A 16848-nucleotide genomic window follows, 5' to 3' on the forward strand; every position below is an offset into this window, starting at 1 on the left:
AGAACGGAGATTAGTTTAAATTGAATGAATGAAGACCTTTATTGCACATTTTTGCCCCACTGGGCTAAGTACAGGTCACACGGTAAGAATCACATATATGTAACAATGGAAACAATCATACACATCTATATATGTAGATGTGCGTCTAATCTATTCTAAGACATTCGACTTCCCCTCGCTTCTTGGTAATTGTATAAATGTAGCTAGCTGTATGGTTGGTTAGAGTTGGTTTGTCAAAAGCTGTCAGGAATATAAATTTCTCTTTACTATTCAAGTATCTAAAGTGGGGATATTTACTTAACACATAATCAAATAAAATGCTCCTATCGCTATCATACAAAGAACAATCCATAGTAAAATGTACTTCATCTTCTACTTTCCCTAAACTACAAAATTGGCATATTCTTTGATCTAGAGGAGTGTGGTTATGTCTTCCTGATTCGATTCGTAATTTGTGGCAACTGATTCTTAGTTTGGTGATGGTAGATCTGTGTCGTACATTGGCAATCTTAAGATATTCTTCTTCTTTATAAGATTGTTTTAATAGTCTGTATGTTCGTAGTTTGTTTTTCGCAGTCGCAACTCTTTTATCGTTGTGGATTTCAGATAGAAAGGTCTGGAAATAAATATCTTTTAAACGTTGATAGATTGATGAAATAATTTGAGGTGTACTTGAGACGGTTGACTGGGCGTTTTGCCAGACGAAAGCATAGCCACATTTCTCTAGAGTGTTGCGTACTTCAGAGGCCCAACATTTAGCACCTGATGCTTCTAAATCCATTTGGCACAAGAGAGCATCTGCTTGAAGGCTGTCAGCTGGCACGTTCTTGCTAAGTCGAATGAAATACTTGATGGTATTTAGGGAGGCCTCCAGATGAATGGGGTACCTCCCTAGTTCTGCCTGTGCTGCGAGATTACTAGCTGTTTTGGGGACATTGAGTGAATATTTACAATATTTTAGGTGTACAGATTCAATGGGACAATTTTTGGGACTTTTCAGAGATCCCCATATTTCGGACCCATAAAGTAATGTAGGTTTAATACAAGAGTCGAAAATCTTATTTTTAACAGCTAGTGGGCAATCAGCTTTGTCAAGTGATTGCCTAATGCTAAACAAAGATTTTAGACCCTTGTTTCTTAGATGTTTGTTGTTGGCCTTGAAAGTGCCAGCTGCACTTACCACTATACCTAGATAACAATATGACATAACAATTTCAATTACATTGCCATTAAACAAAAAGAAACAATTCTTTGGTAATCTACCTCCCTTGGTGAAGACAATAATCTTGGTCTTTTTTAAATTCACCTTCAGGTTCCAATGTTTACAATATCTTTCTAATCTAACTAAACATGATTGCAAGCCTTGTTCAGACTCGGAAAACAATACAAGATCATCTGCATACAAAAGACACGGTACTTTCCTATTGTGTAAACTACGAGAGTTGCAACAAATATCATCAAACTCAAGAGTTATATCGCTAATAAATAAATTATACAAAGTTGGACTTAAATTACAGCCTTGTCGGACCCCACAGTGAGTTAAAAAAGGCTCTGTAAGGCCGCCGTTGGTTTTGATGCAATTTGTAGTTTTTGAGTACATGTTTTTTATTGTCTTTAAGAATTTTCCTCCTATTCCAAGGTTGTTTAGTTTGAAAAATAGACCTGCTCGCCAAACGGAGTCAAAAGCTTTGCTGAAATCCACAAAACATGCATAAATTTTTGCATTTTTGCTTAGGTATTTACTGACTAAAGTGGTTAACACAAACAAATTATCAGATGTTCTAACACCAAGCAGGCTTCAGACAAAACTTTAGAACTACCGATAATCTGTTTGTTTTAAGTACACTAGTTAGCAAATATCTAAACAAAAATCGTCAACTTTACGCTTGCTTCATTGATTTTAGCAAAGCATTTGATTCTGTTTGGAGAAACGGCCTCTTGTTTAAATTGAGTAAGCTCGGTATTGGTGGTAAATTTCTAAAAATAATAGAAGGCATGTATTCAAAGACTATAAACTGCGTTAAATCTAAAAATGGATTGACTGAAACTTTTGTTACTAATTGTGGTGTGAGACAAGGGTGTAATTTAAGCCCTACATTATTTAACCTTTTTCTTAGCGATATTGTGTCCCAATTTGACGGTGCTCCCTGTAATCCTCCATTTATGTACAACAAAACTGTCCCTTGCTTGTTGTATGCTGACGACTTGGTAATTTTTTCCGAGTCCAAACAGGGATTACAGCATTCCTTGAACAATCTGGAAAATTATTGTGCACTTTGGAAATTAAAAGTAAATCTTAGGAAAACAAAAATTATTGTATTTAAAAAGGGTGGCAGTCTACCTAAAAACTGTTCTCTCCTGTTTGATAATCGTGAAATAGAAATTGTAACTTGTTATACTTATCTCGGTATTATTGTGAGTGCAGCTGGCACGTTTAAAGCTAACAACAAATACCTGAGTGGCAAAGGTCTGAAGGCTTTATTCGGAATAAAACAATCTTTAGATAAAGCCACCGCCTCATTACCAGTTAGAAACAAACTTTTCGATGCATGTGTCAAACCTATTCTACTTTATGGCTCAGAAATCTGGGGCGCATTAAAAAGCCCTAAAACCTGTCCCATTGAATCTGTTCACCTTAAATTCTGCAAACAAGCACTAAATATCCCCAGACCAGCATCTAACCTTGCCACAAGAGCGGAATTAGGGAGGTACCCCATTCAACTGGAAGCCTCCCTGAACGCTATCAAACACTTTCTAAGAATCCGTCAAAACGTGCCAGCTGACAGTCTACAAGCCGACGCCCTATCTTGTCAATTACAACTAGATGCAAATGGAAACAAGTGCTGGGCGTCCGGCGTTCGTAAGATACTGGAGGAATGCGGTTTTGCCTACATATGGAGATCTCAGATATCTCTAGGAACAAACCTATTACCTGTAACCAACGCCATCAGCCAACGATTAAAGGATATTTATATTCAAACATTTAAAGCTGAAATACACAATGACAACCGGGACAAATCTTTCGGTAACAAATTACGAACCTATAGATTATTCAAGACTATTTATAAAGAAGAAGAATATCTGATGGTGAAAAACATACAACACAGAGTGGCTGTCACTAAACTCCGGATTAGTTGCCACAAGTTACATATCGAAACTGGAAGGCACAACCGCACCCCTCTGCAGCATAGAGTCTGCCAATTTTGTGATTTGCAACAAGTAGAAGATGAACAGCATTTTATTTTACACTGTAAACTGTACCATAATGAACGGATTGTGCTTTATGAATATATAAGAAAAGAGTTCCCATATTTTGAACACCTTAATGCAACGGATAAATTTCTATTTTTGATGCGCCTAGACAAACCCTGTATATCAAACATTATCTGTTCCTATATCTACACCTGTACAAAGAAGCGAGAAGATGTCGACCATCCTGTTAGCTTAGTACCTTCAGCTAGTTAATTGTATCTTGTTGTTTTTGCATATGTTTGTTATGTCTGTTATCAGTCATGTCTGTTATCAGTGACCTGTACCTAGCCCGTCGAGGCATGAATGTACAATAAAGGTCTTTCATTCATTCATTCAATGAATTCTCTATAAAAAAAACAGGTTTGACGACTTCACAGACACTCTTGCATTTTTGTTGGAAAACACAGCTTGTGTGGCGACATCGAGGGTTTTACAGTTTCCTGAGACACAGTTTCCTGACAAGAAAACATGGGAGGAGTCTGGAGCAACACTTATGGTTTCATAAAGGGGGTGACAGACGGCGTTCATATGATGAAACCCGAGGGTGAGCACCCCTCTGTGGTCCGTACGAACCCCGGCTTGCCTGTAGTAGCGCTGATGAACCAAGACACCATTCAATACGCCCTCAACCCGGAGACGTACAAAAAGGAGCCGTATTCCTTCGGACCCGTCGGCGTTAGCAAAGACGTATTGAGGGGACACTGTCCGTCTATGTTTTCCAACGACGAAGACCATCGTCGGAAGAAGGCTCTCCTGGTCGACGCCTACAAGCAAGGTGAGAAGTCTCTTTCATCTATTCTCTTTAATCAAATAAAGGCGCACTTCGGAGAGTGGTCCCGACTCAAGGACGTTCCGGACTTTGAAGAGAGGGTTTTCCACATCATGTCTGAGACCCTGACTGAGGCCTTGTTCGGGAGGAAAATCGACGGACAGCTGTGCTTCACATGGTTGAACGGACTCATAACTGAAGCCAAAACCTGGATCCCGATGCCCTCCCTGGCATGGAAACGCAGACAGGCAATAAAGGCCATCCCCGAGCTTTTAAAAGCCATCGAAACAGCACCCAAGTACCGAGAGCTCGTCCAACTTTGTCATACCCACGGTGTGGAGGTAGAAGAAGGTATCTTCACCATCCTGTACGGCACACTGTTTAACGGCTGCGCCGCCCAGACCGCCGCCATCGTCTCATCCGTCGCCCGTCTGCACACCCTCAGCGACGCGGAGAAAAACGAGATCATCCAAACGACCCTCCAAGTCCTGGAGAAACACGGAGGCGTCTCGGAGGAAAGTCTCGGCGACATGAAGACCCTTGAGAGCTTCATACTGGAGGTCCTGCGGCTTCACCCACCAGTTTTCAACTACTGGGTTCTGGCAAGAAAGGATCTTGTCATTTCGCCAGAAAAAGAAAACATCAAGGTTAGTTACTAGCTATATATATTATGCTTCTGAAAGAGTTTGGCCTACTTTCAAAGACCGTAAGTTTTCTTGACTTCTACGACTGTGGAATAGACTGTGGAATTCTGTATAGAATTCCTTTTCAACTACCGCTAATGACTTCATACCCGTCCCCTTTTACAACATCTGGGTTGCGTTGCTGTAGATTGCGGATTACCGTGTAATTTATGTCGATTATCAAACATGGCAGATGCATGTACTCCCATGATAATCAGTTGGAGGTATTTACTGACAATTTGTCCGGTTATACCGGTCGAACGAGCATGAATGAAATTAGCCATTTCTGTGCCCTCAACCAAAGTGGCTCGTTTTGAATTCGGTGAATTGTTTTCAATGTTGTGTTGAATCACAGTTCAGTTATTGATGATAAAGTTGACAAACAACATCGATAAAGTTTGAAACAGATTTGTATATGTGTTGCTATGCTCCGTAGGTCTGCAAGGGGGAGCGAATGCTTGGATGTTGCTTCTTTGCTCAGCGTGACGGATCTGTGTTTCCGGATCCGGACCGTTTCCGGTGGAATCGCTTTCTTGACGAACAAGGAGGCCAGAAGAAGCATCTTTTCTTCCCTCGCGGAAGGTATGAATCTCCAAGCAGATGCTAGGGTGGAAGATCATGGCGTTTCTGACTGCCTGGCCTCCATGACGGTAGAAAGTCGCTGTCTTTTATTTTTAATAGAAATTAGGCGTCAGAAAAAGACACGATTTTTCACCCCAAGATCTGCTTGGATATTAGAAAATACGGCACTCGAGTGCCAATATATAGAACAGAAAGAAAGACCGGTCTTTTACTCATATTGTAGTTTGGACACCGCTAAGACCCTCCTCTCTCCCTCTCCCTCTCCCTCTGTCTCTCTCTAGTGCTAACAAGAGTTCGAAGATCTCCTTGAAATGTTTAGAGTTTTTAGTATGTAGGTTTTATTGTAGTTCATTGATAATGCATGTAAGGTTTTAATGTGTCCATTATTTACTTTCTGTCTCTCTATGGTAATTTAGAATAGGCTTTGGAAGGTACTTGTATGCTATTGCGAAAACACAAACAAAAAGACCAAAAAGAACACTTCCCAGTTAATCAGTAGGCTCTTCCATTGACCCATGACCTTTTATCATAAACTATTATTCCTGTAACATAACATAACAAAGCCATATATTTGTTTTCTCTCTCTCGAAGTTTTATGGAGGCCGCTGACCTCAACAGCCACCAATGTCCTGGCCAGGACATCGGCTTCTTCATGATGAAAACGACCCTATCGGTTCTCCTGTGCTACTGCAGCTGGGAGCTGAAGGACGCCCCTGTGTGGTCTGATAAGCCCATCCGGGTGGGCAACCCTGACGATCCCGTGCGCCTCGTGCGGTTTAACTTCCGCTCAGAACAGGCCGGTCGTGCGCTGGTCAACACTTCTGCTAAAAAGATATGATTTAACGTGTGACGTTTCTCTCACACACATCGGTACGCACAATGCAAATCCGCATGGGGTCCGTGTTGGCATTTTTCATGCGCACTCGCACGTACAATACGCACCTCATACGCATCTCAATCGTTCTGTGTCCGTATTAATGTTTTCTTAGGTTATAGGGCAATTGTCGATTAGCATAGTACATGTATTTTTTTACAAGCGTACCTAACTCAGAACACACTGTATCACGTGACTCCAAGGATACTTTCTCAGGTTATTTTTTTAGAATTGTTGCTGAGATTTTATTAACTTAAAGTTTAGATACTTAGTGGATATCCTGTGAGGGGATAGTGTAATAGGTGTATTATAAGTTGAATAGTTTCCGTGAATTTTGCTTGTCCTTTCTTCCATCTCAATTTTATTCAAAATATCGTTTTTTTTCCTTACAATTACTGAATATTTAATGGTTGTTATTGGCCTGTACCATCGGTTTATGTTATCTAACTTTTGTTATCTTATTATTTTCAATAAAGGTGTACAAAAAGAATTACAATTGTTCCTCGCTTTGAATGGTCAGTTTGAAATAAGAGAGAAATATCAACTTCTTTCATTTTGTCTTTGTAGATAGTTTATTGCTAAAGCAACTTGCTATTGGCTCTCGTGTTGAAAACTATAGTATCATGGCTTGTCAATTGCTCCACTAAATCTGCAAACTGGAAAAAAAATCGTGCTCTGCAATGCCGGCGTCCCTGTGGCTCAAAATGTAAGGATACATTAACCTCCATAGGAGGCTCTCTGCTGGGTCTATTTTAGTCTATTTCTTTCTCATAATACACTTTTGCTGACCATTTCGTTTTGTACAAAAAGAAATGGCCAGCAAAAGTGTTTTATGAGTAAAAAAAGACGAAAAAAGGCTTAGAGAGTCTGCTATGGAGGCTAAGGATACATTCTCTAGCAGCAGACAGCCTCTCGGTAACACTCAAATGCTCTTCATTATCTTTAGCTAATAGCAACATCTATGGAAATGAGAACAAGGGTGGTGTTTAAAAACACCCCGGCGACGTTAGGTAGATGATAATGTTGAAAATCAGTATCTTTATCAGCATAAGTAATAAGAAAATGTAATACATCTATTGGATTTCATAACAGTACTTTCAAACACACGGCGGATGTAACAGAGAAAGAGGGAAACATCTATTGATGACAATTATGCAAATTGAAGACCCCATTTGGATTACTAATAAGAAAATGGAAAGTTCCATAATGGTGTATTATAGTAATGCCGTCTCCGCTACGGCTCACGAAAAATTGGAAGGCCTGACTAAAATTCACTTACGGAAAATAATCACTTCCTCCGTATGATTTACATCAGATGAAATAGATTCCCTGCGAATTATGGGAAATCATAATAGCCAGACTACGCCTTACGGGAAGGAGCATACAGACCCTAGGTAATTGTCAGTTGTCTACGTTTTGACAACTATGCCCCTACAGTTCCAGAATCAGTTAGAGGGCTCAAACCTGCCCCAACAGAAGCTATCTGCCACTTAAATGACAAGACCATATCATGTTCAGGACAAGATTGTTATCAACGCCGTTCAACGGTTGGCGTTCCCTAGAAACATTAGAAGTCTGTAAAGTTATGATTGTAACGCAAAGACACGATGCATATGGATCCGAATGTATGAGATAAAGTGAAACATTTAGAAAAGAACTAGACTTGAGCAGGGTGTTGTGTTGTCATTACAGTTAGAGAAGGAATGGGGAGTGAGGGGGAACGTAGTTTATATATAGGTAAAATTGGGGCCCCCGATATGTCGACACAAATCTAAATCCGAACAGAGGACAAAGGGATAAGGAATTGAGTACTATCCCGAGATGCTTTGCGAGAGGAAGGGTCTAAATACAGAGCACACCATATGCTCTCACTCGAGTTTAGCCAAGCGGGGAGTAGAAGGACGAGCCCGGAGCCCTGAACTACAGGATATAGGAGACGGGTAGTTATTTAAGAAAAGCAAGAGTGAGATAGAGAAGGCGTCCGCACAGTCATATACTTGGTCAACTTGCCACTGTACAGACCTTTGGAATTGGCCCTGATATATATCGTATTCACATTAATTCTGGAAATGACCTCCTATTTTGCATAATTTGTATTTCATTTTGTACAACATTCATTTCATTTGTCTAAGCTACATACAGACCAAAAATCATGAAAATCCGTTATTTCTTTCTTGAGTAATCGTCTTCGGAAAAAAATTACCTTGCAATTTCAACACCAATCGCTGGGGGCCCAAACGTATGCCCTTCTTTCCTAGCACAACAGCTATCTACCAACCATCAATCGTAATCACGGCTTATTCAGAACACGAAATATAAAAAAAAAACATGTTTCGCTGCAGTTCCAAGTGAAGCCGTTATGGGCCGAAGATTCCCGTAATTATTTCCGTTTTTGTCACACGCCACCAACACAGCAAAATCATTCACCATTCAGCAACAGTTCTTTAGTTATCTTGAGCTGACACAAACAATCACAGACATACATACACAGGTGAAAATATTACACCCATGAATATTTCAAAGGGTAATAAAGCTGCTTGTCACCATGTAAACAACACGTATCGTAGCATGAACATGAACATACTATTACCCAGTATTTGTGTCTTATTTATTACCTGTAATATCTTTTCTGCAAGAAATAGAAAGTTTCTGTATTTCAGTTTAATAAAAAAAAAACTGCTTTGATGGTGAACCCTTGCAGGTCTTTTGCGTGATCTATGAGAATTCTTACGTTTGAGCCCCGCGAGCACGCACTGACATGTACCTGTAAGTAGTGCGTGCTCGGAGTCATGTTTGAACCCCGTTTGAGCGTGCGTGCTCCGAGTCATGTGATCTTCGTTTTGCTAACTATGGATAAGCGTCCCGGGGCACTCTGTCCCAGTTCTCCCGCCTGATACAAACAAAATGCCGCTAGTCGAAGAAGTGTTTTTCCCGAGGATGATGTTGGTGCACGTAGCCGGGCCAGTAGTTTCGCCTCAAGGTATCTGGAAGACGAGGAACCACCCCAGGTTAGTGAAAATCGGTACCGGAAAGTTGGTCTAAACAATGCTTTTTTTGTATAGAATAAGGCGGAACTCGGAAGCGATTTGTAGTACCGGTTACTGTTAAATACACCGCAATTTTATGACACATTTTCGTCTGCACTTGTACCCCAATATGCCTCATAATTCAAGGACTACTGCATGCAGACATCGTGTACAAGAGTTTTTGTTCTCGGCGATGGTTCGTGTGTTGATTATCTCTCCTGGTGATTTGCGCGAAAACAAAAGAAAGAAGGAGAAAAGAAGGGAATCTTATTACCAAACATCCATACTTTTGACGTTTGATCTGTTTCTGTGTTGTTTTATGTTCAAATTGATTTGACGTAGAGAAATACAGTTGATACGTGGTACATCATTCGAACAATAGGTTCATCCATAGGGGATTACGGTATGATCGGGCCACACTCAGGGTGTATACGATTGCAGAGTATAAAAATTGAATTTAAAGATAGATTTGTTTCTTGGTCTTCAAATTGTGTTCACTGAAACTGTTAATGTCATCTGCGTACAGTCACATTGATTTTGATTCTAGATTACGTAGTATTCAAGTCGGACTTGTGTTTACTGTTGACTTTAGCTTGCAAAACAACATCTGGTTTGTGTAGAACTGGCCCGGATCTAATAGTGGATCTTTGGGCCCCCCGGGGATCAAAGTTGTTAATTGGATGCAGTCGCTCCCAGGGTCTAACTTACACGTGGGATCCCCACTCACTCCCGCCATCAGATCTTAGGGAGCAGGCTGCATCCTCAGATCAGAGGTACTCAAGCGCTGTCCAAAGTAGTACAAACACGCGAAGGTTTCAGATGTTCGTAGTAATTTTTTGTGATATACATATATATTTGACCAGTGTCAGGATTATGATCATTGTTTTTTGTGATTTATTGGTTGGTATACAGCTGCCCCAGGTCAGCAGCGGAGGGATGTATATGAAAAGACAACCGCCGAACTTTAATATCAGTTGGAGACGAAACGCGGCTCGAAGAGGTCATGGCTTCGTAAGTACAGTCTAATGTTTGATTATAGCCGTCCTGTACTATGATGGTGATATACACACGTTTTAAGTTTTCCATATACATGAAATACACCCAAGAAATTGAAGAATGTGTGTGTCCGGCCGCTGCTGACATCTGCGATTGATTGTGTAATGTTTACTTATTTGCGGACGGAACCTGTGTGATGGAAATATCCCTATCTATTCAAAAGGATCATACAGCATGACAACAAGGAGGCTTCAGTTAGAAACCTCCATTTTAAACATTTTAGTGTTTTATTAGTTTTTCTTTTCCCTTTAGCAAGACGTTTATGAGATGTGTTTTTGGAAGAGTTTGTATGTTTTATTCAATATTCGCACAAGCAACACACCTAACTGGGGGTAAATATCATTTCATTGATGAATAGATGATGATAAAATATTTTTCTCCTTTGGAGTAACAACTATGTTCAATGTTATTTCTTGATCTGTTAACGATTGTGGGTTGTCGTGATTTAACGGACCATCCGGCATGTCTGGTACTAAGGGACCTGACGTTATTTACTGGGGGGAGGGGGCTGGTGCAAAATAGGTCTGGTAAAAAATTTTTCAATGCCCCCCCCCCTGCCCCCAAAAATTTTTCAATGGCCCCCCCCCTCGCCCCAAAAAATTTTTCAATGCCCCCCCCCCTCCAATTTTTCCCTACCTTTTCCATTACACACAGTCTGTCATTAAATAATATAGCGATAACAATAGCGGTAGCGTTGTTTGAACGTGACGACGATCGGCCCGGGGTGTCAAGACCCGCGCGTCAACAAATTACGCACGTTGGAGTCCTGCTGGGGCATATGTTATCTCCCAAAGTTTTACAACAGCCGAGTTTTCATGTAGCACTTGATGTTGTTACACTCACGCTGCAACGGTTATAAGACTTACCTTGTCTGATATCACTTCTCCAATCTACGTGAAAAAAAGTCTCTGGTAACGTTTAATACGCAAGATCACGAAACTGAACGTTTCCGCCAGACCGACGGCTAGCTGTTAAAGGCCGTCCAGGGATCGGAGGGCCGAAGGCCCGACCGGTCTCGGGGGTTAGGGGCATGCTACCCGGGAAATTTTGATATTTTTGACCCTCTAAAACGAAATTTCCCGCATTCTGTGAGGCAAAAAAATTTGGATTTTGTGCGTCCACATCAACAAAGAGAAAAGCGGGCGGGGAGGGGCGGGGCGGTAATCCAACTTCGGCGATCTTTTCCACCACACATGTACGAAATTTACACAAAAGAAAACAAATTAATGTTGTAGATGGAAGAGACTTGGGTACATTTTAGCGATATCGTTTCGAAAACCGCTTCAAGACTGCTTCAATCTTTCCAAAACGGGAGTTATTTCGGCCAATTGCAACCTACAAACTTGCCAAAAAAAATTCGCGCCACCATGACGTCATATGCAGCAGAGAGCCCGCTGTCACGAAAGTAAACATCGTAATGTTTTATCCCGTTGCCGTCCGTGAACCATTCCGTATACAAAGGACAGATGCACGCAGGATTGATATTTATACCAATTTTAGTTTCTATAGTTTTCTTAAACTTCGTGCGAACATGGAATCACACGACAGAGGCGGCTGCAGAAAATTTCTCAGTATGGGGAGGGCGAACTATATCAACGTAATCCTTGGGGGTCCGGGGGCATGCTCCACCGGGAAAATTTGGAAATCTTGACTATCTGAAACGGTCTTTCCTAAATCTTGATGGGCAAAATTTGCTGGCAGACTAAGCTTTCAGTTTAATAGCCTTTCTATTAGAACTTCACATGGTTTTGAGGGCGACGACGCCCCCAACGTATTTCCACAATTTCGAGCGCCGAGCATGGCACGAGCCGTCGCAAGGTAGGTCTGGAGAAATGTCATTCAAATGATGAAGTTTGGACCCTCTGAGACACGATTTTCTGCATTTTGAGGGATAAACTTCGCTGGTAGACTATGCTAAATGTAATGACAATTTTCTGTCAGAGGAAGAGACTTTTGATGGCGACGAGCGCCGAAGTGTTGTGTGCGCCAGAGGCGCAAGCCGTCGCAAGGGACGTCCAGAGAAAAATTGAAATCTTGACCATCTGAAACTTCATTTCCTGCATTTCAGGGGCACATTTTGGTAGTATTTATCAAGGCCCCTCAGGCAATTTTTTTTCAATGGCCCCCCCCTCGGCTCAAAAAATTTTTCAATGGCCCCCCCTCGGCTCAAAAAATTTTTCATTGGCCCCCCCCACCTATGCACCAGCCCTCCCCCCCCGATAAATATCGTCAGGTCCCTAATTAAGCTGGAATGGCTGCGGGGAGACCGCGTGTGGTCGAGATCAAAACACAAACATACAGTATGTAAGTAGTTTGTAGTTGTTAGTTATACGTAATTTGCCATACATTGTACCTGTTACAATCGTTGTGCAATAAACTTGACTTGACTTGACTTGAGTATTCCGTATTTGTGATTTAGCATCATAGCTAATCAAAGAGACGGATGGAAACTCATTGAATTCGGGACAGTTTTAGGTCGTATCTTAGAATAAATGATTATTGATCCAATCCCTATGTTCCGAAATATCTGCGTTCCGTCGTACAAGCATATCTAATCTCAAAGACGAAAGTCGTTTGTGTATAGAAGGGGCGGATTTTGTTTCAGACTTTGGAAGAGCATTGCCCAAGATACAGTTGAAGAATCTTCATGACTTTTGGCATGTATATAGCTTGAATAATGATTTATCTAATCAAATCATGCTCTCAAGAGCTAATTTCCTTAACTGAGAAGAGTTTATAAATATATTGTATTTCATGATGGGACTCTTGGACATAAGACATACGATACTAAAATTCCTGACATGCATGTAGGAAAAACGGACACACACTATACTATTAGGCTAGCCCCTGATTAAACTTTTTTATATTTAGTATATATATATTATGGGAACTTGGTTGCCATGGGCTTTCCTTCGTCTGAGAAGGATAAATCTTCTGTCATATTTGTCAGTGTCTACTTGTATGTTGCTTCTGTATGTCCGTTGTAATATCGCCTTGTTAGTTCATATTGATTTTTGATTTATTTTGGTTTATTTGTTTAGAGTGATTTGTTGCCCAAAGTCGGAGAAAGTGTCTCCTATAGCTAGGTTCTGGAGACTTAATATTTGGGCAGCTTGTGCAGACTGGAATATTTGTAACTTGATTAGATGGATACCACAGCTTCTTTGTAAATATTTCATTTACTTTGTATCCCATTGTCAGAGACAGTTGAAAGTTTCAATGTTTTGTCCATGTACAGATCAAACCGCCGTGGTCTCCAGGGCTCCATCGACTGCCTTGCTGATGGGAGGACTTAACCGGTCAGTGAGATGTGAGTGAGTGCGCCTGATGAAAGCGCAGACATAGGGATGTAATCAATGCAGACTTGTTGGAATATATCAATCAGCTAAAGGCCCCCTCTCACTTGACGTGCGGCACGCTTGCGGCATTGCTGCGTTCGAAAACGCAGAGGTGCCGCAAGCAAACCTAGAGGTGCCGCAAGCAAACCTAGAGGTGCCGCAAGCAAACCTAGAAGTGCCGCAAGCAAGCGCGACGTTTTTTAAAAAGTTTAAAAATAACGCAAGTGGCAAGATGCCGCAACAGTGCCGCAACAGTGCCGCAACAGTGCCGCAACGGTGCCGCAACAGTGCCGCCACCATGCCCCAAACAGTATCAAGGATATATTTTGCCTATTTTACACCAAGAATCAAAAGTAAATATCCTTTTATCACCGAAAAACTATTTTAGATGCATTTCTAATAATTTTACAGTGGTTTTCGATCCAGTAAAAACACTGCGAATTCCACAAAACTTACCTTGTATCCGTATTCAGAGTTAACTTAAAAATACATCTTTTGATTTATTTAATTGGAAGTAGGTCAGTATTTTATACTTGAAAACAAAAAATAAGTAACTGGTTTATCGATTAACCTACGGATGTAGAGAAAAAGATTATCGTACAACGTTCAAAAATAATTTATTTATGTTGGATGATAACGAGTTTGCGTTTGCGTTATAACGTTACAAGCTAATCATTGCTGGTAGCCTGCCGCCGATAAAATACAAAATTGCAGTCATTCAAACCGATGGGCCATATTTTTCTCGCTTTTTACAAATATGATAGACTTAGACATCAATAGGCTGGCAAGCCATCCGCCGACAATGAAAATGCTCCGCGTCATACAAAATAAGTATGAAATATCAAGCATTTTCATTTTAAAAATTTGCAAAATTGGTGAATAAACATATTAACATACATAATTACACATAACGTTACATGGTGCAAAACGTACACATCGATTCAAATCTGGTATATGGTTCGTGTCCGTTCATTTGGGTCAATTCCTTTACAGTAAAAGTCGTTCAAGGTTATTTATAGCATATGTATCATATAATTCATTATCATAAGGAAAATCTTTTCATTATAAATCTCATTTTTGGGCATTCTCATCATTTTACAGTGATTTTTCATAAATTGACAACGCTGCAATTGCCAATAACATGTTCATTTAGTTTAGAAACGCAACAGTGCCGCACGTCAGTGTGAGTGCAAGACAAAATCGGCGAAATTAACACAGCAGTGCCGCAGTGAACGAACGCAGCAATGCCGCAAGCGTGCCGCACGTCAAGTGAGAGGGGGCCTTAAGGTGATCATGTTGAGATGAGTGTGTGTCCTAAGAGCGACGAAGACAAAATATCCCTGGCACCCGTAAAGATGTTCACCATGACTCTACAACCCCGCCACGCCACATTCTGCGACTCTTTTCGTTTATGTTTGTTCTCTCTACGTACAGCAGTGCCTACAACATATCTTAACTGTGACGAGCAACCAAACAGCCGTACAACGACTGTGTCAAATTTATGAGTTGGCTTTCAATTGGAAGAAACCGCTATTTTCAGTATCAGTGTATCCGTTAAGTATTTGAAACGGGCGATGTGATCTCTGTGTTTTCTCTCGATCCCAACAGACTGACCATACATCCTGGACACGAGTGACAACGTCAAGGTGTTCCTGACACCCGTACCTGTGTCCACCAGGACGACGCAGTTCCGCCACAACGTGCACAGGGACTCCTACCACGACAGGGGAAGTCAGTGGAGTCCGTGCAAGTCAGTGAGACGAGCTGCATCACTGAAGGAGCCGGAATAGACGTCCGTGTGCCTTATAAAGTCGGGAAGGAGCTACAAATCACCCAGAACAGCACCGTCGACAGAAGGAAAATAATGAGAGGGGAGTGCCAGACCAGTAGCAGATCTAGAATAGCCAATCGATTGCGCTGCTACAACCATAGTGAACCTAAAACTAGTTAGAGAATTCACGGACTAGTTTTGAGGTGATTTATACCATTACTGTGCATTTTAGTGTACTGGGTATACATTGCAGTAGTAGTTGATTGTGCATGTGTATCAAAGAACCGTACATAAGGTTAACCTCAGCGACGACGGACCGAATCAAACCGGAGATGGATGTAGTTAAGGAGAGAACGGCCATAGGAATGTTCAGTACAATTATTCTGTATCCAACCTGTGACCGAAGTTAGCGGGGTCAGCATTATGTAGTAACATCAAAACACTTAAACAGTCTCCCGTGCCAAGTGTACGGAAAACCTTGTCTCTGCGTCCTTCCTTTATTCTAGCTGTGCTAGTCATAGTCTTCAAAGCAGAATCTAAACAACGTGAAATCCATTGGTTTCATGACTTGTTTGAAATATGTGACTTATTAACATTTCACAATCAGGCTTTACTTAATATGTATCTATATAGCCGGTATAACCGCCCTTCGGCGTAACACACCAGCTTCAATTCCAAACGACAATTACCTGTAATCACTTCACTTTATATTTTATAGATATCGACATAAAACTGACATATTCGTCTTCATTATTTGTTTTGACTCCGTGAAAGCATATCATCCCAAAGCTCAAAAGACAAAGGCGAAAGCTATTTTTCTACCCTCAAAATCATCCTTTCTATAGCTCCAAACGACAACCACTTGAAGCATTCCATTCCAAATTGCAAAAAGCACAAGCTTATATAAGAAATAAAAGCTGGGACATATTGATCTTTATTATGATATTCATAAGCATGCGAAACATCGTAACAATCTGTAACAGAGTGTACTGCCTATGATGTGCAAGGATTGCAGTCATTCCCGGTTATGTGAAAAGACCGTTCCTTAAATCATTAATCCTGACACAAAAAATGCCTAAACAAAGAAAAATAAACAGCTAGAATAGTCCTCAAATACCACCAACAAAGAACGACACCCCCCGAGTATAGCCAAAAATCAATTCCCAAGGGAATGCGTTCGTGGAATTTTCTAAATTCTTTCAAAGCGATCGTAATACTGTAGAAAATGCCTCCGCCCCTGAGGCGTCGCCAAAAATGAAATATCTTGACCACAGGGCAAGATGGATATAAACAACAGACCAGAGTCGTGTCCGTGTGGTGTAGTGGTCTACGCACTACGCATCCCCTCGCCTCGCTTGACTAAAATCGCGCTCCTAGCGGCCGGCCCTACAATTGCCGCTACCTAGGAGGCTTGGAGAGGATCCTCAACCCCAGCCAACGAGAGATTTTGTAAACACAGGCTACCTCTCTTCACATCCTTCAGGATGGGGACACAAA

The 16848-nt window shown here is 41.1% G+C and overlaps 1 protein-coding gene and 1 long non-coding RNA gene across 3 annotated transcripts; both read left to right on the plus strand.

Annotated features, from left to right (window-relative positions):
* Positions 1 to 3615: 3615 nt before the first annotated feature.
* LOC118419415 (fatty acid hydroperoxide lyase, chloroplastic-like) lies at positions 3616 to 6650 on the plus strand. Its single transcript, XM_035825786.1, has 3 exons — positions 3616 to 4668; positions 5141 to 5286; positions 5878 to 6650. The coding sequence occupies exons 1-3, from the start codon at positions 3721 to 3723 to the stop codon at positions 6122 to 6124; spliced, it is 1341 nt and encodes a 446-aa protein (XP_035681679.1). The 5' UTR covers positions 3616 to 3720; the 3' UTR covers positions 6125 to 6650.
* Positions 6651 to 8854: 2204 nt separating this feature from the next.
* LOC118419457 lies at positions 8855 to 15832 on the plus strand. Of its 2 annotated transcripts, none has more exons than XR_004831622.1 (3): positions 8855 to 9168; positions 10099 to 10197; positions 15189 to 15832. It is a non-coding gene; the product is annotated as an uncharacterized LOC118419457 (long non-coding RNA). The 2 variants fall into 2 exon arrangements; XR_004831621.1 differs by lacking the exon at positions 15189 to 15832 and adding an exon at positions 13481 to 13625 and having other exon boundaries at positions 8861 to 9168.
* The last annotated feature ends 1016 nt before the right edge of the window (positions 15833 to 16848 follow it).

Source organism: Branchiostoma floridae, chromosome 1 (assembly GCF_000003815.2).
Source record: "Branchiostoma floridae strain S238N-H82 chromosome 1, Bfl_VNyyK, whole genome shotgun sequence".
In the NCBI taxonomy this organism is placed as follows: Eukaryota; Metazoa; Chordata; class Leptocardii; order Amphioxiformes; family Branchiostomatidae; genus Branchiostoma; species Branchiostoma floridae.